The sequence below is a fragment of the Micropterus dolomieu genome, linkage group LG17, assembly GCF_021292245.1.
Source record: "Micropterus dolomieu isolate WLL.071019.BEF.003 ecotype Adirondacks linkage group LG17, ASM2129224v1, whole genome shotgun sequence".
NCBI lineage: Eukaryota > Metazoa > Chordata > Actinopteri > Centrarchiformes > Centrarchidae > Micropterus > Micropterus dolomieu.
In genome coordinates, this window is record NC_060166.1 from 8968292 (window position 1) to 8990098 (window position 21807).

A 21807-nucleotide genomic window follows, 5' to 3' on the forward strand; every position below is an offset into this window, starting at 1 on the left:
CATCAACTGACAGTTTAATGAAACTCCCAATCTGTCTTCTATACAGCGGTGAGGAGTGCTCTGAATGCCTAAAATCAGTATGGGTAGCAGTTTTGTTAAGCTGAACCCAATTTGCTGTCTTTAAAAGGGTACTCCATTGATCAACAGGTCCTACAACTTTGTCAGACTCACTGTGACCAGTGCTTTAAAAAGAAGTCATTGCAACCGAATCAGAGATATCTTGTTTTTAATTCCATACATTTTTTTCCATTGTCAAAACCTGCTGCCTACATTAACCACAACGCAACTTGAACGGTTCGATCAAAGATTTGGGTGTGTTATTCTAGTAGGGGCTAATGTGGCCTCGAGCCTCTAGCCTCAAGCAGAGATGAGGAACTCCAGAGGTCTGGTAATCTCACGTCTTCCTATCTCCACACCCCCAGATTGTTTTCATGTTCAAACGTTAAAGCCCCCAATTTATTCACACAGCGCTCTCTGGAGACACAAAAAGCTTTTCTACAACTTTTTGGGAGTTAGTCGAGTGCTGCACTTCAGTTCAAGTAATGCAGCTCTAAACTCAATTAAAATGGCGTTCCTGTAGTGCTTTCCCATTGGGAGGGTGAACTGCAACAGTTGGCTCAGTAATGATCTGCAACCACACACTTTTTTTCAGTCTCAGTTTTGTCACAACACATTTGTTTCTTTGTCAGTGTTTCCGGTCCCCTCCTTCTGCTGCGTCCTCACCTACAACATGCACACACACACACACACACACACACACACACTCCTTCATTCTGTTGTTTTGCTGTGTGTGAATGAGACGAGAGCATCTGGACTATAATGTTTAGAGAGCAATGGTAAAAGCTTAATGAGCTAAATGAGTTTATTCGTTAAGCAGGCTGCAGCTCTATCCCTCAGTGAGTTTCAGGTGGGAGCACGGGACCTTCTGTAGAGAGAGTGAGTTGTGGCTGCTTGTGTGTGTGTTGTAGAGATCATTTAGCATTTTTCTAAACTTCTGTTGTTGTTCGTACCTCCCACATAATCTATAATCCACTCTAATCCAACTGCCAGTTAATAGCAGTAATGAGTCTGTGTCTAACTGAGTGTGGGCAAGTTCGCCAGGACCGAGAAAGACAAGTCAAGAATGAGTTGGAGCAAAACGCCGCTACATCTGTATTGTGCTGAACGAGGTTGGAAACATTTGAGCAGCGTTGAGCAGAGCACCATCTGATCAATATTAAAAAAAGGTGTCACTCAAAAAAAATCCTCTGGAGACAACCACACTCTGCTCTCTCCCAACAAGGATAGAGAAATGGCAAAAAATAGTAAGGGGCTTGGTGTAGGTCAAAGTTCATCAGACAAGGCGGGATTTGAAGAAGACAACGACGACGACGATGACATAAAGTAATGGCGCAGCAGAAACAGCAGGTAGGTGATCACATCTCAGCAAAAGTTGATTGTATGATGTTATTGAACCAATAATAATAACCACTTTTTTTTTAAATAGTTAATCTAAATAATCTTATAATCTTTAAAAATAAGCATTTTATTAATATTTATGTTTCTATTAAGATCATTGCCCACATTTTTTTATTGACCAGTGTTTTTTTTAATTGTATTGAATTGTGGTATTTTATTCTGTTTCCTCAATAAAAAGATGCACTAATCATGCTGGTTGTATAATTGTTTTCTGCGCCTGCTTACTATGACAACATGCAGTGGGACTGTTAACTGTTGATACTGCTAGCCTTTAATATGAAGCTTCCATTGGTGTAGGAACATGCACCAAAATCGGAGTTTAAGTTTAAAAATGTTTCCAGACCTTTGTGAAAGTGTGACATTTATGTAGTATTAATGACAGAAATTATTTTTTCATGGTAGGTCATGTTTAAATTGCTTATTATACTTTCCCAGATCACTTTAACATTTAGCTTGTGAAAACAAGAACAAATTGAGCAAGAGACTGATGCTTTTTAATACTGTGTTGTTAATAAAGTATTTTTTTTAAATTACAGGCTACTGTCAACTACAATGTTCACACATGCGTGGTACAAATTGGGCGGGAATAAGAATGTGCATGTGCAGAACAGAGCGTACAGAAAGGTTGTGCGGCTACAGCCAATCATTACAGACTCTGCTGCGAGGGGGGCGCGGCATGAGCAGTGCTCAGTGAAAGAGACAGATATTTTTCTCAGGAGTTGGTGGAGACCAAAACAGAGCTTCAATGAGCTTGAGAGTGAATATTGGCCATAAACACAACTCCAAATAATTACTAAGGTTTCTGTGCCACCTGTTATGGCAAATGTGTATAGCAAACACACTTGCCATAACAACTTAATAAGGTAGTAGGGGTTCTTGTGTTTTCAGCTCCTTCTATTGCCCTCAAGTGGCCAAAACATTAATGAATAGAACTTTAACTTAATGTGTCGTTGCATATGAGTAAGGGGCAAAAGCTATATGCAAATTAGGTGCCTTCTTGAAGAATATTTACCTTTGTTCAAGTCATTTATGATGTACTTCATCCATGTCAGGTGGCACTGTCTTGTCGTTTTTGTATTGCATATGCATGTATATGCATATGTTACTGTGGTCTTGAGTTAATAATTCTAGTAAGAGTTAGGCCTAGGTTGAGGTTAGATCCACTGTGAGGGCATGAGGTTAGGGGCCCCCAAAGGTTTAATGATTAAAATGTGTGTTTGTGTGCAGACGCGGGTAGAGGAGATGAGTGGTGACAGGCATGAGATTTCATTTTGACAGTGTGTAAAACCTTGTCAGTCCAAATATTATCAATGCTCGGGACAAGTGTTCGGTTGTTGTCAGAGCTGTTGCTGATAACATTCACCTCTTTATTCAAGAGAAACACACTGAGCTTAAAAAATTTTAAAGAGATGCAGTATGAGCTAAAAGAAAAGAAAAGAAAGAAAACTATTCCGAACACAGCCCTATTTGATTACTAGGGATTGACCGATATGTTTTTTTCTGGGGGGATCCCCATACCGATTATTAGTAACCAATTACACCGATGACCGACATGTGGAACTGATATACATTTGCTGTAAAATTTTCAATCTTGGTGTCAAAATTTAGAATAACACAAACTCCAACAGAAGATTAAAGTTAAATGTCATTTTTAATCTTTATAAATAATAAATTAAATGATTTAGAGAGATAGACTTGTTAACTATGTGTAATAAATTATCATAAACTTTGTCTTTACCTGCTGCCATTTATATTGTATTTATTTTATATTGTAAGGATTTTATTGATACTATTTATTTTACTATTATTTTTATTGGTTCTGTTCTTTATCTATACTCTTATTGGTTTTTCATTACTAAATAATTGCCTAATTTAAACATTATTTAAAAAAGAATACATTCAGAACTATTATCACATTTTTTATAATTACTAACTGTTTTCAGAGCAGCATCAAAACTAAAGTTTCCAGCGTAGTGGCTCACTTGTTCTATACTTCCGCACAATAGTCAGTGTTGATAGGCTATTATTTGTGACTTGTAACCAATCAGCTAGTTCTGTGGGCGGGACATTGTACTCAACACACTGTGGGCCCCAGCAGACAGAGGGCTGCATCAATGCCTAAGGAGCGCATTTTTAAAAAAACAAAAAAAACCCCACATTATTTATATATTATAATCAGTTTTTTAAATGAATGATGCAGATTACTAGAAATATGCTGAATATCTGCGCCGATAATCAACCAGACCGATTATTGTTCAACCCCTATTGCTTACTATATGAACTGATGCTCATCTTTGCTCTGCACTTTGTGGTTAAATTAGGAATGATGCAATGCTTACATTAAACCAACTATTTCAAAGAACAAGATCTATTTATTTTATTCAGGTTTTATTAAATGCTCATTTATTGTTTTTTGATAAAACAAATCTTCATTCATATTACATCAGTTTTGACACTATAATGCACAACATGAAACGAACTTTAAATGTAGATATTGGACAGAAAAATAACTATATCTAATAATTAAACAGTTTCAATAATACAAAATATTTGTCATCAAAAAAATTATAGCAATGATGCGATTCCCAAAAAGTAACTCCTTTAATTTCTACTTCTATCCACCATGACTTAATAAAGTTCAACACTTTTAGTTTTTTAGTTAGATGAGAAGATCGATACGGCTCTCATGTCCATACAGTAAATATGAGGCTATCGCTAGCAGCCATTAGCTTAGCACAAAGACTGGAAACATCTAGCCTGGTTCTGTCTAAAGGTAATAAAATCCACCCACCAGCACTTTAACAGCTCACTAACACAAAATGCAGTTTTTAAATGAAGGTTTTTATTATTGGGGGGGGTGTTATCTTTGTTTGATATTTCAATTTGTTTGATTTGTTTCACACCACTGTATCTGGTTTGTTTAATCCGCAGCAAAAACTGTAAAAAGGTCAAAGTGCAGAGACTTCTTGAAGTCTTGCCTTTATCATGAGGTTTCCAGACAGCTAATTTTTTAAAGGGGTGCTATTATGGTTTTTGGCTTTTTCCCTCTCCTTTATTGAGATATATACCTTTTTTGTGCATGTAATAGGTTTGCAAAGTGAAAAAGCCCAAGGTCCAGCCCAAAGGGAGTTCCCATCTCCCACAGAAACCTCTGCTCTGAACTGCCTGAAAACAGCTCGATTGTAGTCCAGCCATTTCCCTTTGATCCCTGTGACAACATATGGATGAAAGCAAAATGCGCACATAATACTCGCCAAGCGGCTAGTCCGACACGCCCTCAAAAACACCAGTGGAAAAACAGTGAGCTGCAGCACACACCTCTCCTCTCCCTTCCAAACACTAACTACCCTCCAGGCAGTCAGTGGACATAAAGTTGTTACTGTGATGTAGAGACAGAGCTCAGTTAAAACTTTATGGATGAAAGATACTTTTGTTACAGATCAATAACTCACCACTCTGAAACTCTTGCTCCAGTCTATGTTGTCCAGCTGGGGTGCGTTTCCCGAACAACCACGGATGTTAGTTTAACCATCGTTAAACTAACAAACATCTGAAGTACGATCGTTTCCCAAAACGGTCGTACTTTGTTGGTACCATCATTGGTTTGAACTAACTTAGTTTGAACCAACATAGTTCAAACTAACATGTTTTCAGGTGTGTTTGTCTGACTTTCACAGCAGGAAACTCACAAAATGCTGTCATATTCTGCCTAAATATGTCAGTTGTGACCTATATAAAGTGACATTATTGTGCTAACTTATTATTTAGGCTTTTCATATTATAGTCGTACCGGCAATAACAAGAAAATCAACAATAGTGTTAATGAAAACAATATAAATAATATATAACCCAATCGTTTTACTTAGCCTAAATATCGGCTATAACTTGAGGTTAACAATTTAACACTATTATGATTCCCTTGGCCGCAAAAGGTATCAAGGTCTTAAGAATAGTTCAGTGCAGTAAGTGGCTGAGTATGTGAATGTACCGACACGGGTTCAAATCCCTTGAGTTCTCAATTTATCTTTGTTATAATAGCAACGAAAGCTCTCAGGGATTCATTCATTAAGGTACATTAATGAATTTTATGCTGTCCCTTTTTATATTTATGTTTGTAATGAAGACTAAAGAACACCCATGGTCCTCAGAGGCCTACAAATGTATACATGAAGGTAATATTAAAAGTTATGTCTTTACATTCTCCGTTTGGTCCTTTAATCTTTGTACTGGTGACTAATATTAAATCAAGTTATTGTGAATAGATGGGTAATCTGTGAGAAAAACACCTGCTGTTTGTAGATGGTCTACACTAAGATACTAAGTACTGAATCAATGCAACCCTACCCATGACCCGACAAATACATTTTAAAGTCCTTTTATAACTACATTTAAAAAAAACCTTCACCTTAAATATGTTTGTACAGCAGGATTATCTAACATTCCCTGCTTAAAACACATCACATCCACCTCCTAACACTGCATTTTCTGCTCTCTGTGACGTAGTCACTGTGAACTAAGCGTCTAACCACAGGTCAGGAGCTGTAGTTCGAACTATGCAACTTAACGACAGTTGGTGCGAACGTTCGTCGGAACTATGGTTTCAGGGAACACCTGCGTCGCTTAACGATGGTTCGTACTAGAGGTGCTCTGATCAGGATTTTTTGGGCCGATTGAAAGCAGTATCGGCCGATACCGATCACCGATCACTGGGTCTATTTGGAGCCTTTTATTTATCGTGTAGCATTATAAAGTATACTGTATATTTATTTAATTGGTCCTAAAAACAATGTATTAAGTGTTAAAGTTATAAGATGATAAAGTATCATGAAACGACAACTGTTTATTTTATTGCCAGGAAACATGGGCAACAAATTCCACTCTATCTGTCTTAGAGACTTAAACCATAGCAGCCTTTGCCTGGTTACTGTAAACATCTTACAGCTTAACAAATATAGCTTTACTGTGGAATAACAAACATCTTCTGATCATAGACTGTATCACCGTTTTAATCTGGACAGGAGGCGGAAACGTAGCAAAAGGTCTCCGTTTTTGTAAAGAACACGAGAGAGAGAGGCAGTCAGCTGATTGAGTGGCGCCGCCCTTTGCATCAGGAAACTCACACTGAAGGATCAGTGTCTCTCTCTCTGCCTGATGTGTCTGTTAAACTCCGGTTGCGGGTGGCGTGTGAGTGAGATGGGCACAGCTGCGACAGTTTCACATGATCGCTCCTGCCTGTTGCTCCACTTGTCTGATTGCTGCTCAACTCTAATTGTAAATGATTATGTGGGCGCATTAATCCCTTCTTGTCTGAGAAGGAATTTAGTGCTAGCTAGCTTTGAGAACCGCTCACAGCGTAGTGAAACATTTTAGCTGCAGTTGAAAATTTGTCTGGCGAGTATGGCATCATCTGATTTTCTTATCGGCCTTTTTAGCGACCACCGATCAAACTAGTTAAAGCCATTATCGGCCGATTATGATCGGTGACCGATCGATCGGAGCACCCTTAGTTCATACCATGTAAGTTACCAACTCAGTTACCTCTGTAGTTCAAACTAGGGCTTTGGGAATCAGGAAGGAAGTTGCTACCATAGTTAGCAACAATGCTTTTGGGAAACACACCCCTGGTCGCATCATGTACAGCTGAACCGAAGCCTTGTTTGCTTTTCGCTGACCCGCCCTTCTCTGCTTCTGATTGGCTAGTAGTCCTTAACTAGGAACTGCGCATGTGCAACTCCCAACAAAGATCATTTAGAGACAGGATGTATCACTCCGTAGCTAAAACGAAGCCTTCAACACACAGGGTGAAAAGAGGAGCTGCAGCAATGGGCAGTATGAAAAGAAATATGGTGTTTTTTGAAAATTAAACCACGTAAACCTGTTCTGGTACAACCCCTAAATTTAACCTGAAAATGAGCATAATATGACCTCTGCAACATTCTGCCTGTTAGATTGTCACTTGATGAGATACTTTGTCACAAATATGTCAATGAAGGAAAAACTTTAACCAGACAATAGTGCTAGACAAAAGGTCAGGGGCTTACCATAATCATGAAGAATTAGCCTCTGAGGATTGTGAATACTAATACTTAATGTCATAGCAATCTGGCCAGTAAATGCAGGATGGATGGACAGAAAAGTAGGCCAAACGGTTACATATACATTCACATACTTATTGATGCTATTATCCGCCTCATAAGAGTTTCACCACACTGATGAGACTACAGTATAATCAAATACTCAACAGTAGCGGAAATACAGTTCGAATTGCTATGAGGCCAGAGGTCAAAGGTGAGCTTCACTGCGGTAGGTGGGAGCACCCAGTGGCTCCAGGCCACCTGGTGGGGTGATCCGGCGGACACTGACCACCAGGGTACCATCGGGGTTAAGGGTCCCACTGACCGAGAGGGGGTCCATATCCTTGGGGAACAGGGACTTATGGGTGAACGTGTCACTGATGCTTCCATCATCCAGTACCTGAAGGACAGAGGCAGAATGTTAAAGAAAGAGGAAGCTGTGGAAGGAGGGAATGCTGTTGTAAAGGGGTAGACCGAGGGAAGAAAAGATGATGAAAAGAAAAGTCATTGAGTGCTGGAGGACAGGAGGAGAAAGTGAGAAGAGCAGCAGGGCCAAGACAGGCGCAAGGGTGAGAAAAAAGGGTGAGAACCAGTGAAAGACAAAGAGGTCAGTGTTGCCCAGCTTGCAGAGAGAAGGGGGAAAAATGAGGGAAAAGGGAAGGAAATTGGCTGGTTATCCCTCAAGATTTTTTGTCTGTTATGATGCTTTCAGACCAAAAGCGAAACGAGCGTTCGGGGCGGTGAGTTTACATACAAAGTCAATGCAAAGGCGCGAAGCGAAGGGGGCGGTTCTGGAGACGCAAAGGCGAAGCGAAGGAATTCGCATAAGTTGAATATTTTCAACTGAAGCGAGAAATTCGCATGACGCTGAGTCGCGATAACCTATCAATGTTGATACTGTCTGTACGTCACCAACAGCTTCAGAGTGTTGTGTGGAGAGGGCCAGGCGGAGCGGGGGATTGAAAATCTCCAGGCCGGCTGAGAGCTGCTAAACTTGGCGTTAGAGGAGCAGGGAGCAGCGCTCCAACTTTCAAACAAATAGACACCCGTGGTCGGACTGGATTCTGCTCTGACAACTACGCCATTTGCTCGAGGGAGGAGCTCGGAGTAAACTGCTTTTAATAAATTAGCTTTTTACTTCAGTTTTTGGGATAACAACGTTGATTTATCTTCACTCGAGCTTCTCAGCAGCTAGATTCCGTGCACATCCGGTTCCAGTGTTGTTAGCGTCGTTTGGCACTACTTCATATTTAAATAAAAACCGGACAAAACTGGACATCACTTGGAGAAAAGAAAGCGAGGAGGTTGAACTACCTGGTGAGTTCAGAACACATGTGTATGTAACTTTATTCCAGCTATTATTGTACTTTAAGGTGACCAAGTTAGCATAGCCCTGATCGATCTGAACTCCATTCAGAAAACAAACATTTTAGAATTTGTTGTCCAGCTGTCTTGCTGACAGACCTGACAAAGCATGAATTCATATGTTTAACAAATATAATATATTGTCGTTATTTTGGCATGAGTTTGATCCGTTTATTGCTATTTAATCACAGCAAAATGTTACTTTGGGTTCATACAGCTGTAGTAGTTGTGTTTATTCGCAGTATCGCGTTGTGTGTTAACACTCCGGGGATGCCCAGCGATAAAACCCCCGCGAGGAAAGCGTTAAACCACATTAAATTCGCGTTTGGTCTGAATGCACAATTAAAGGCCTTTAAGGCAAGTTGGACGGTTGTGGATTTTCGGCAATTTGTCAGCTGGCCCCTGCAGAGGCTTTCCTTCCTTCTTCTGATCTTTTAAACGTGCAGCTTGTCTGCAATGCTGTGTACAGTAGGGCTGCAGCTGGTCAAATATCATTATTGATTGATTCAGTGGTTCCCGACCTGTTTGGCTTGTGACCTTGGGAAATTTAAGTATTGTAACTAATTATATTATTATAACTATTATATTATTATAAAGTAACTAATTACATTTACTGTACTTAAGTACAATTTTGTGGTTCTTGTACTTTATCTGAATATTTTTATTTTATCCTACTTAATAATTTTCACTACATTTCAGAGGCAAATACTGTACTTTTTACGCTTTCATGTGACAGCTACCTTTACTCGTTACTTTGCAGATTTTGCTTACAAAATACATGATTAACTATGACCCATTGTCAATCAAGCTCTCAACTTATTAATGCATAAGTAATAATAATCGAGTAGTATTACATACCTAATAACATAATTCTCAAGAATTCACCATTCATATATTTACTCATATATTCATATATTTTCTGCTTGATTAAAACGTTGAATGCAGGGCTTTTTTACTAGTGTTTTTTTAAAATAATTTTATTGTACTAAAATTTTATAGTAGAATACGTCATTTTTATAGGATCAGAATACTTCTTCCACCACTGCTCTTCAGAGTTTAGGGCTGTAGAATGGACATGAGTTTTGAGCAGTTTGACCAGAGATTGTTACATTTAAAGTATTTTTGGAGACCAGAAGAGGTGTATGTGTCCAGTATTTCACAAGAAAAAGGCAGAAATTAGAGAAAATCCAGAAATATAACATAAACAAATAACAAAAATATATATTCTATTTAATCCCCTTAATTATCTAGAGAGCTCTCAGACTTGAATGACCCTGAGTTGGAAATCATTCAATTCATCTTTTAATTTACAATTTTTAAAACAGAGATACAAATCCACACATTTGGGAAGCTGAATAAATGACATGAAAATTTGGCTTTAAGCACACACACACACACACACACCCCTACCTTCTGGGCGTGAATGACAACATGGTGGTTGTAGGCCATCACCACTATGTCATGTGGCTCAAACTGGCTGACATTGGCTGACATGTAGTAGCTGTCTCCCAGACATCGCACCCCGCCACCTGAACTGCTCTGCCGGCATGTCACAGCACTGCCTACAGGACCTCCAGAGACACAACACAGGAGGCTTAGAACACATCCAGATGTTGGAGAAATAAACATGAATAAGAATACAATTAATGGCATATTGTTGTAATATCAATGGGAATGTTATCGACGTGCAAGTAGAAAAGTATAAATGAAAATATGAGAAATATGATATACAGCATGGCTGGATGTGAATAAGTCAGCAATGTATGTTTACATTATAATCCATAATATTTAGCTTTTTGGAAAACATTTACACTGTACATACATTATATGTTCTGAAGTAATTATTCTGCTCAATTTAAAATGCTGTTAAATAAAAAAATTAATGTAAAATAACAACCAAGAAATTGAAAACTAATTAAAAATTTGTTAAAGAAATCATTTAAAACACATCTTTATAAATGTTATTTCATCGTTTTTATTTTCATAATAATAGTATAATAGAGAGTTTTATTGGAGTAGCCTACATTTTACTATACTATACCTGTAGACATTTATGTTTAAAAATGCCCTTTAAATGTCCCTTTATATTTTACAGTATTAGTTTTTATTTCAAATTTTCACCAATTTCTGCCCCTTTACATACCCCCAGCCACCCAGTCTCCCTAACTGCTAGCTAGCCAGTTAGCCCCTGTTGGCTAACTGGGGTCTTTTTGCTCTTTACAGAGTTGTGGCTCTGTCTCTGAGGAACATCTTTAGCATAGAAACCTTTGGACCTTCATATAGTCAAGCCAAGCATTATTGCTCAGTTATTTGGGGTGTTTTAGTACTCCATTAAAAGCCACGAGTAACTGAAATATTTCACTGAAGAAGAGACTCAGTGGGAGCATAAAACAGTTTTTTTTTTTTAAATTTGATTTGAGGGGTGAAATATTCCAAATGGGTCAGTGAAATTAAATTTTAAACCCAATTATTGATTATTCTTTAATGCCTATAACGTCACAGCAGTAATAAACCTTTTTATTATTGCAGTTACTGCTTTGTACAGCGGCACTTATTAAGTCTTTAGAAGCTCTTGTGTTACATGTTAGTACTTCACTTTTTATTTTATTTTTTAACCTTGCTATTAGTTCTTTATTTGGTCCAGTGGACAATGTCTGGAGTCATACAGATTCTTTTTCTCAGAGTACAGAACCTCTTGCTCAGACTCTGGCTCATTACTTTCTCTGACCTGCAGGTCTTTGTCTTTTTTATGGTATTATTCTTTCAGTCAAACCACCACTGTGATGTGAGAAACGAATGTCTCTTTTCTGCTGGTGGAGAAAATGAATGAAAAAGGCTCTACCCTGTGCCTCAAAAATTGCTGCCAACAGTGGCAGCTGGCCAATAGAGGGCCCTAGGCTACCACCCTCCCTGGTGGAAAGTTTTTTGATTTTTCTTTTTAATATAAACATTTTTAAATAAACAATAACTTGTTTTAAGTATATGTGTGTTTAAAATGCACAATAATGTGTAATACATAAAATATAAATAATTAGGTTTGGGGGGGAAATTAGCTTCCTGCTCATCCACTGATCTCTTCTGGGGCGCCCAGGCAGTACAGCAGCGCAGCCAATAGCAGATAAGATATGCCCATAGCAACATAAATTAAGCCAATCAGCATCCTCAAATCTGATGCCTGAAGGGCGAGAAATTTATCCCCTGCCCTAAGCAGAGTCAGTCGGTTGTAGAGTACACCAGACGTTGTAGGTGATGAAGGCGGAACTGAAGACACAGGCTTTCAGCCGCCCACAAATTCAATAAGATCCATTTGAGAAGAGAATTTTGGTGGAGAAACTACTTGTCAAAAAGCTTGGCCCAGATAAACCTGACATCAAAATCAGTCATTACGGTTTCTGGCGCTGTACAACGCTTCTGCCCCACAACTCCCTCCCTCTCTCTCCCCACTGTGTCCACTCGAACAAGTAGCATGCACGTAACTCAGAAGAGAGCCCCGGTCTGGTGAATTTCAGGTATAAGAAAGGGAATTTGTGAGCAGATGATAGCGAGGTAGAGGGGAAAGAGGGCCACATGTTTGATAAAGGCTTTTTGTGGAGGTTTTTTGTTCATAGTGGCTCCATCTACAGAAGAAGAACAGCTGTTCTACAGTGACATCAAAGTCGCATCAAATGCAACCTGAGTGTCCACACTGAGGTCGCATTTAAAAAGATCTGATCTGTATCGGATTTGGACCACATATGGAAGTTGCCCAATTCCGAACTGGAAAAGATCAGATTCCATGTGACCAGGCCTGTTCACACTGTCATAAAAAGATCAGATTTGAGTCACATTGGCCTGCAGTCTGAACGTAGCCTTAGAGTGGTGAGTTATGTAACAAAAGTATCTTTCATCCATAAAGTTTTAACTGAACTCTGTCTCCACATCACAGTAACAACTTTATGTCCACTGACTGCCTGGAGGGTAGCTAGCGTTTTTAAGGGAGAGGTTTGTGCTGCACCTCAGTGTTTTTCTACCGGTGCTTTTGAGGGCATATCGGAGTAGTTGCTTGGCGAGTGTTATATTTATTTAGCTTTCATCCCTGTGTCGTCACAAGGGTGAAAGGGAAGCGGCTGGACTACAAACGAGCTGTTTTCAGGCAGTTCAGAGTAGAGTTTTCTGTGGGAGATGGGAACTCACTTTGGGTTTTTGACTTTGCAAACCTATTACATGCACAAAAAAGATATAACTCAATAAAGGAGAGGGAAAAAGCCAAAAAGCTTAAAATATCGCCTCTTTAAGACCGCTACCCTTTTCAAAGGCACCTCAAAGACTGTGCAAAATGAACTTTTGGACTGCATGCTGTCAGTTCTTAAAGATTACATTCTGGGAGAAGTAAAAAATGCAGAATGTCTTGTTATTCAGGCAGATGAGATAACTGACATTTCCACCCACTGCCAGTTGGTGCTTGTGACAAGGAGAACAACAGCGGTTGGTTACAGAGGTAAACTGTATAGTTTCTTGGCTGCTCTGAAGTGTTAAGATGTGGTTATTTCCAGTGGTTCCAGTAGGCCTACTGTACTGAAGTACAAATTAGAGGTATTTGTACTTTACTTTTCATGTTTATGTTCACTGTTTATGTTTTTGTGCAAGAAACTTTTTAATATTGGCATTAAATAATTTCTGACTATTTCACAGAACACTGGTATCCTGCAGTTTGTGTTAAATTGTATTGGGGCGGTTACTGAAAGTCACTGGATATGGCACAGCCCCATCTAAAATATTTTTCACCAGCCGCCACTGGCTGCCAAGGAAAAAATAATAAAGCTAGCCTTTGTTATGTAATTATTTCACAATATAATCAAAAATTAATCATTTTTATCAGTCTAGATGCTTTGTGACCCTGTGACCTTTAGATCAGTGATTTGTCCCCGATCATTCATTGGTAATTGACATTCACAGAACGATTGTTCAATTATAGTTTAGCAATTGGGCACGGCAGGCCTTTTTTTGTTGCCTTTCTGTAACCAAAAACAAAAGAAGAAAATTGTGAGCAATTGAGAGTGTCTGCTCTGTCATAAGCAGCAAACATTAGCATTTCCAGCTAACTAGCTCAGCTTTGTTTTTGCCTGGGATATGCAGCAGAATTTTAGCACAATGTTATGTGTGTAGCCAAGAAGTGCATATTTAAGAACCTTTTACAGTAAATCCACCACCGTTATCTTATAACAGAAAGCTGGACAGGCATAGCTACAGTAACAAATTGGGACAGGCCTTAGTGGACATCAATTCCCTTACCAGTGTGTCCATAGGAGGATCTGCTGTGCCTGTTGAAGGGGGGCAGACAACTGGTTCCCCCTGGGCCCTCTTCTCCAAACAGACTTGAATGATCAGCAGAGTCAAGAAACGGCTCAAAAAGGGGATCCAGAGAATCGGACGATCCGCCTAGTGAGCCCTCCGACCGATAGGAACTGGAGGTGCTGTAACGTGATGATGAGTGGTAGGATGAGGAGGATCTGCGGCTGGAAGATGTCAGCGATGCCATAGCAGAGAATTTTTAAGTAGCCTTTCACACTTGCGCACACACTCCCACTCTCAATATGCCCCAGCCTCAGAAAGCAAGACCTTTTCTAAGATTTGATTTCTGTTAAGCCTCCTCAGAATAAATACTGGCAAAATACAGACCTACAAGAAGTGGGTTACCAAAAGCTATTAACCTCTCTCTCTCACTGTCCAGGGGTCGTTGTTGTGGGTTTTTATAAAGCCCTGGTGCATTGTGGGGAAGTAGGGCACAGTCCGGGTTCTATAACGTTCTTCCTTTGGCCATAAATGGCAGTTTGTGCAACTATTAGTGCCAAGAATGTAACGGACAAACTGATAAGGAGTGGAGACCCCGTTTTATTCAGACACACAGCAGAGATAAGGCTGAAGGGGGCCTCTTAGAGATGTTTCTAGCATGTGGTCAGAAATAGCAAAGTGGTGAGTGGTCGGGTTGTCCGTTTGCCTAACAGAGCACACAATGTGAACCCTTTATCAATAATGCAAGAGAAAATTGTCCGTTTAAGTTCTGCTTACCTGCTAAAGGAATTACAGATACACAAGTTCAAACCTGAAATGTAGTGCGCTTTCTGATGAACAGATTCAAGGTCAAAAATCACAAAATAGTTTGTAAAGTCAAAGTATACAGAGCTCCAGCTGACCTTTACATTCCCCCTCTTTAAGAGCTTTAATTGAAGTGACATTTGCCCATTAACACAGTTGTCCTTCAAGCAGTGCTGCATGTCAACGATGGCATTCATGCCTTTCAAATTATTTTTATGGTACATGTGTTTGCGTGTTTTTCCATTCCATGATGTGCAAAACTACATTCAGCATCTTTTGCCCTTCAGGATAATGTAGCCTCAGTCATAGCAGGGACACTTCATATGTGAACTATAAAGTTGAAACAATCAAGTTAATACAAGCAGCATACATCAACATGACAGTCCCAATTGTGCTCTGAGGTATCCGTCCTTGTATAAAATATTCTGCATTAATAAATCTTCCACAGCTTATGCTGAAAAAATTCTTCCCAAAACACTATTGTTTGGAAGAAAAAAAAAAAAGTGTAGAAAATGGAACATTTTATGAAATGTTGAGACTCCGCTTTCTCCTTCACCTCTTCAGTCAGCATCTTCATGGGAGGTGCTGTGGATGAATTCAGAAGAGAAAGAATGAAGTGAGGCAACAGCTGAAGAGAGGAAAACACCAGAAGAAACTTTAGCATTTATTAGGCATCAATCAATCAACTAAACCATCATTGCCAACATCTTTCATGAAAACCATGGTCAAGACCAGCAACTGCTGTATTTTTTTACTACTATGTCAGGGTGTTTCAACAGGCAGGAATTCTGGAAATGTAGCCCTTTTACTTGAAAAACTTCTCTTGATCTGTACGTAAATGCAATTTCCTTCTAAGTTGAATCGTTGGCGTGATGTGAAATGCAGGTAAATACATGTTGGGCCGTCACTATTAGATGATTGCCATTAAGTCATCGTGTCCAATACTTTGATTTATGACCAAACACCTGCAAAACTAGTGTACCTTGTGAGATTAGTACTGTGGCAAGGGGTGGTTGCGCTAAGAGGAATTACTACCAGAATCCTACAACGCCACCTGGGGACTTCCACCCTAGGGAATTTCTACCTCGACTAACCCCAGTTATACAAAGACTACACAGGTTTACTGAAGACAGATGTGGTTCCAGAAGAATTACTCATTTGACAATTATGTGATTGGTTACGTACCTGAAAAGAGGATGTCAATAATGCAAATCAATTCACAATATAGAAGTTTTACAATTTAAGCAAACACATGTTAATTCTTTAACAAAATACACTCCCAGTTATTGCTGAATATTATTGAACAAAAGGGGAAGGGGGCTAGGGCCAGCTGTGGAGAGGCAAACTATCTATGTGTGGTCCAGGGGTACACCAACTTACCCACTGCATGTGCCCACGATATTAACTCCAAACCGGTTCACTGCAAATCGTGTCGCTACCAAATCGTGCCCCAGTTCTCTGTGGTACTTAACAGATACCTAAACATATCCTATATAAGCTATGTTTGATGTACAGAGAGGCAGAGTGGTCATTGGGCTGGGTCACTCTCCAAGCTGCTGCAGAGCTTGTAATTGATGCTGAACTCCTTGATGTAATAAACTTTTATGATCAAGAACAGTGTCAAGCATGTTTCTTCTTAACACATCATCGCAGCATTATTGTTCGGACACCACATAATCAATGTGAATTACCTCATGTAGTTATCATACCCTACTTATTGCTTATTAAGCTTCTCATGCCTTAACACAAGGTGCTCTGTAAAGGACGATACATCGCGCCACTCCAGACAGGGAAACTTGGAATCAGCCAAAACGCATAAAGCAGGTTTTTAACTCAATCGCCTACCTAAACATCACAGAGGCAACCAACAGGCAGAGAAAAGGCAAAGAGGCAGCCTTGATAGCACAGCTGCCTTAAATAAGCTGAGCTAATGAGGGGGTTTGATCTGGGTGGAGCTAAGTTGATGCTCTAGAAGTGCGTTCAAGAGCAAGTCTAAGCACCTGTAGTCCTGCGTAGAAGCACACACCACTACAGTACTAATTAACATATGTTAGCATGCTAACACGCTTATATGGTGAACGTGATGAACAATATACTGCATTTACACAATATTGGCGGAATGGGTATTGCATGTACATAATCACGTATTGCATGTACATATTTTGCAAGAATGTAATTTGTAATATGGTTATAACGGTTAGTTTGCTGTCCATGTAAAGTGAACTAAATGTCTGCATGTTGTTTATGTGCCCTGATAATGCTAATCCAACCTTTTTGGTAGCATCCATGTTGATTCCACATTCTGACAAGAGCACATGAACACACACTGAAGTCAGAAGAACAACTTCACAACTCGGGAAATGGGACCTTCTGAGAAGCAAGTGAATGCACCATGAGCTGCTGGTTGCAATTCGCAAATCACACCACTAGATGGAACTAAAACTTACACATTAAACCTACACGTGATCACTTTATCGCTGAGAGTCAGATGAGACGATCAACACAACTTTCATGTCTGTACGAGAAGCGATTAGCTTAGCTTACATGGACACGGTGGAAGCAGGACGCTACAAATACCTCAAAAGCTCTCTAATTAACATGATGTGTCTCATTAGTATTGATCTTTTCATCTAACTCTCACCAAGAAAGCGAATGAGAGTGTTTCAAAGAAGGTCATTATATTATCAGTCACCTTATACATTGAGGTAGCAGATCACAAAATGCCAATATGAGTCATTTTTGAAATACTCATTATTTTAGAAGTCACTATTTTTTTGGAAGGCAACTTTTAGAACTTGTTGAATATATCTCAAAACACAGTATGCCAGAACCTAGAGTCAAGTAACAATTTTACCTACGTTGGACAAACTGAACCTATTGTTGTTAAAATAGTGTGTGGAAGTCCAAACTGTCCTTCCAAAATGCCTGTGATTTTTCAAATAATATTGTTTTATAATAATCATTACATTTAAATATGGCAGAGGCCACACGCCTCTGGAGTTAAGTGTCTTACTCCAGTACACATTGGTGTGTTACACTGGACTTGAACACAGGTCTCTCACACCAAAGGCATGTGTCTTATCCACTGCACCATCACCAATATATTTCTGTTGAGACCCACTCAACTTTACTTTGACACCTAACCCAGACTTATCTCATTCTCAGGCCATTATTTGTTTTGTGTTCTTTTTCCCATTCATTTCCCCATTTTTTAAGGATTCAAAATCCCGATGATCACACACACCATCCTTTGTTCTCCTCCCCTCCCTCCTCTTCCGACCCACCAAATGGATTACTGAGCTCCCCGGGGGCCCATGATGTCATGGAAAAAAGAAATACCTACTGCTATACGACCACTAAGACAAGCTCGACTCTGTGCTGTGTCTCTGACTGCTGTCATTTGCACTGGTAATTACTCATGAAACTAATTGCAGCAGGCTTTATGGTGTGTGTGCCACAGTGAATGCCCAGTAGTAAATGGTGTTGAAAGAGGTGAATGTAATAGTTCATTATCTTACCATAACCATAAAACACTACATGGAATCTGGTGAGATTAATGGAGCTCTCACCACTTCTCCTCCCATCTATCTTTAACTGTTGTTCCTATAACGTAAAAAAATAACCACAACACCAGGTTTGTATTTTTTGCAAAGAACAATAATATTTAATTAACTCGAAATAATTTCAGATGCAGCAAACAAGATTCATTTTTCAAATCCAAGGTGCCAATACTCAAATAATTACATTCAGCCAAAAGAGGAAGAAAAGTATTAAAAAGGAAAAAAAAGAGGAAAAAAGAAAGACAGGATTGAGATTTCAGAGGGAGGACATGGTTGAGTGTGTGTGTTTGACTGATGCTCATATTAGGACGTACATTCATTTTGGGCAATCTCTTTTCTTTATACCCTGTTAGTTCTAGTGTCTGTGTCTCTTTTGGGTGAGTTGTATGGCTTTACTCTCTGAACTCTCGCAAGATCTTTTCATTTTGTGCGTGTGTCTCTGTGTGTCCCCGACATCCCAGAGGACTGTGGGACATTTTAATTAAGATGGTGGAGGCTATCAGGCTAATGTGGGTTAAACACAGACCATCTCTCTCTGTGAAGACAACACTGTCTATATTCAGTTCCTACAACAGTTTTCACACCCTGACTCTCAGTTATGTTCACAGGTTTTGTCCTAATATTCACCGCTGGGGGCCGGTGTTGTGGTGAGAGCGGTCCCTGGGCCCTTCAGCTTTGTTCTAGAATGGTAAGTAGGCTATAGTGTTATGCAGGGTGCCACCACCAACTGAATATTCATTCGCCCTCCTGCCTTGACACTGTCCGACAGATGTTTTGATGTCTTTTTATAGCGCTGGGTTCTCCCACCACTATCACACAGACACCCTCACAGAGGCAATTTGGGGCACTTCTCTCTGATAAGTATCCAATGTCAGCAATTGCCTGAAGCAACAAACTAAAACAGACTGCCCGGAGACACACACTCACACAAAAAGAAACATGTTTCCCTCTAAAGACATCTGTCTGACTCAAGGACAGCGGGGTGTTGAGCTCCGAAATATTAATCACTACCAGAACAGAGAGGCAAGCGAGAAGCGCTCCCCTTCATCACCCGTTGCTTTCCAAAATCCTGCTTGGAGTTTTCTGGGACGGCAAACCTCAAAAGATGTTGTTTAGAAAAAGCTTGTGGCTGTGAGGAGGGGGTAGAGAGAGAGAGGGAGCAGATGGAGTGAAGGGGAAAAAAGACACAAGGGTGGAAAAAAGACAGACAGGAGAGAGATACGCATCTCCTGTTTGTCAGCCGGTTTTATAATCATGGGCTAATTGCCTGTGGGCATAGGTAGCACTCAGACGTCCTCTTGGTTATGTAATGAGCCACCTGTGGGGATAGATGGAGGGGAGGAGAAATGGAGGGAGGGGAAGAAAGAGAGACAGAAGGGGGAGTGGAGGCAAAGAGGAAAGGACAGAGACAAAGAGGGGCGGGAGAAGAGGAGGGTGAAGGCGCAGGAAATGACAGGAATGAGGAGGAAAGATGGAGAGAGGAGACATTCTGTCTGTCAGCAGGAATTCTTCTGTTTCTATTCTTACGAGGACGAAATGTTTCTCACAAGGATAGAGAGATGAAAACACACTCATGTCCAGTATAAGATAGCTGGGTGAATGAAAAACGCATCACGCCAAGGTGCCCGTCTTCTCTCTCACACACACACACACACACACACACACACACACACACACACACACTCGCCCGAGGAGAGGACGAGGACACTCAGAGACACAGACACAGCAAATGCACTGTGGTGGACAGAGTGAGCTGATAAATAGCAGTGTGGGTGGGGGGTGAACAATGGCGCGCTCTCATCACCGTGCCAGGACAAAAGCACAACCTCGCCTCGCCAGCATCGCCCAGCTTTTAATGTCAACCAAAAGGACAGTGACGCAAACGGGCCCGCATGTATCCTCCAGCTACAGCGGGTGAATACACACAGGAGATGCAACAGGATATTTGGTGCCGCTATTGAATTGATTTTAGTGGCGTTTTACACTGCACTCATTTCAAAAGAGAGAAGGGGAAGGAATCCAAGCTATGGCCTGAGTGACAGCATGGAGGGTGTGACGATGATGACGGTGCAACTTGGGAGGTCAAAGGTGTCAAATGAAAGGCACAGCTTCAATGGTTCCCCCTGAGTTGTTGCTGTCTTTTCCAACTCTCCTGTCTGGGACTCCTCATTTTCATGTAGTTTTGAGTTCAGAAGTCAGCCGATTTAACATGTCATCCCTTCTGTATTTTCAAAATAAATTCAAGATGTATGTTTTTTAAGTCTCCAGCACCGGTAAAAGTTCAACCCCCAACCAGAGCTCAGCTACACCAGATACTGCTTTAAAGGGAATCGCTGCATTGGAGGGGTTTGGAATGGATAAACAGTGCAAGCTTAAGGAGCTTGCTGACATCGTACAAATTGGCCACACACATACAATCACACACATTTGCGCAAAACGTCAAACACACAGATTCGCACATTGAGGCTTTTCTAAACAGTCAAACAACATTAAAGAAGGATGTGGGGACTGAATCTGTGCTTTAATTATTTATAGAAAATAACGAGCCAGGCTTTCTCTCTCTCACAAACACACAAAAATGCACCCAAACAAGCACACACACACACACACACACACACGGCGGATGAGAGGGGAGTGGTGTTATGCGTGCGGGTGGGACGCACTGATGCTCTGGTCCAATGGGATTTCCTGAGTTGTATGAATGACAGTCCCTCTGGGAGAACCTCAACAGGGCTCCTCACATCACAATGACATAAACATGCCATTTTGCAAACATCATAGAAAAAAGGAAAATTACAGAATAAAAGGCAAAGCTTTTCAGGAGTCGGTATGAGAGGACAGAAAGTAGAGCATTTAGAATTTTTTTGAAAAAAGAAAAAACAAGAGCTCTTCATGAGGATCATGACATATGGCAATAACAAACCGCGTCACAGTATCCTCTATTGAAATAAAAAAAAAACGTTTTTGTTCACATTTGTATTGTTATTTTTTTTCCCATTAAACTATATCACACAGTGATAACGAAGAAAAGGAGAAATCTACAGCCACATTAGCTTCGTGCAAAAAACCACATACACTGGCACGCCGCATAGGCAAAGAGATCAAAGCAAGACAACGCATACAAAAATATAGAAAATCTCCGATGCAACTCATCTCTTCACAGAAAAAAAACTTTTCTGTCTTTTCCAGCTGTGCCGCTTCCTGACGTACACCTATCGCCGAAGGGTCACTTCAGGAACATTCTGTCATTAGTTGTCGTCATCGCTGCTGCTGCT

General features: G+C 40.2%; 1 protein-coding gene across 2 annotated transcripts; it reads right to left on the minus strand.

Moving 5' to 3' along the window:
- Positions 1-7711: 7711 nt before the first annotated feature.
- LOC123986597 (heat shock protein beta-7-like) lies at positions 7712-14449 on the minus strand. Of its 2 annotated transcripts, none has more exons than XM_046074949.1 (3): positions 14169-14449; positions 10308-10459; positions 7712-7932 (listed from the first exon to the last, which is right to left on the minus strand). In XM_046074949.1, exons 1-3 carry the CDS (start codon positions 14413-14415, stop codon positions 7741-7743), a joined length of 591 nt encoding a protein of 196 aa, XP_045930905.1. In that variant the 5' UTR covers positions 14416-14449; the 3' UTR covers positions 7712-7740. The 2 variants fall into 2 exon arrangements, with proteins under 2 accessions (XP_045930905.1, XP_045930904.1); XM_046074948.1 differs by having other exon boundaries at positions 10308-10468.
- Between the last annotated feature and the right edge of the window lie 7358 nt (positions 14450-21807).

Bases quoted from the DNA above. Each gene is read 5' to 3' on its own strand.
- LOC123986597 (XM_046074948.1), bottom strand. From the start codon at position 14,415: ATGGCATCGCTGACATCTTCCAGCCGCAGATCCTCCTCATCCTACCAC. The intron at 10,469-14,168 runs GTAAGGGAATTG...GTGTCTCTGGAG, and splicing joins ATCCTCCTATGGACACACTG to GTCCTGTAGGCAGTGCTGTG. The intron at 7,933-10,307 runs GTAGGGGTGTGT...TCTGTCCTTCAG, and splicing joins TTGTCATTCACGCCCAGAAG to GTACTGGATGATGGAAGCAT.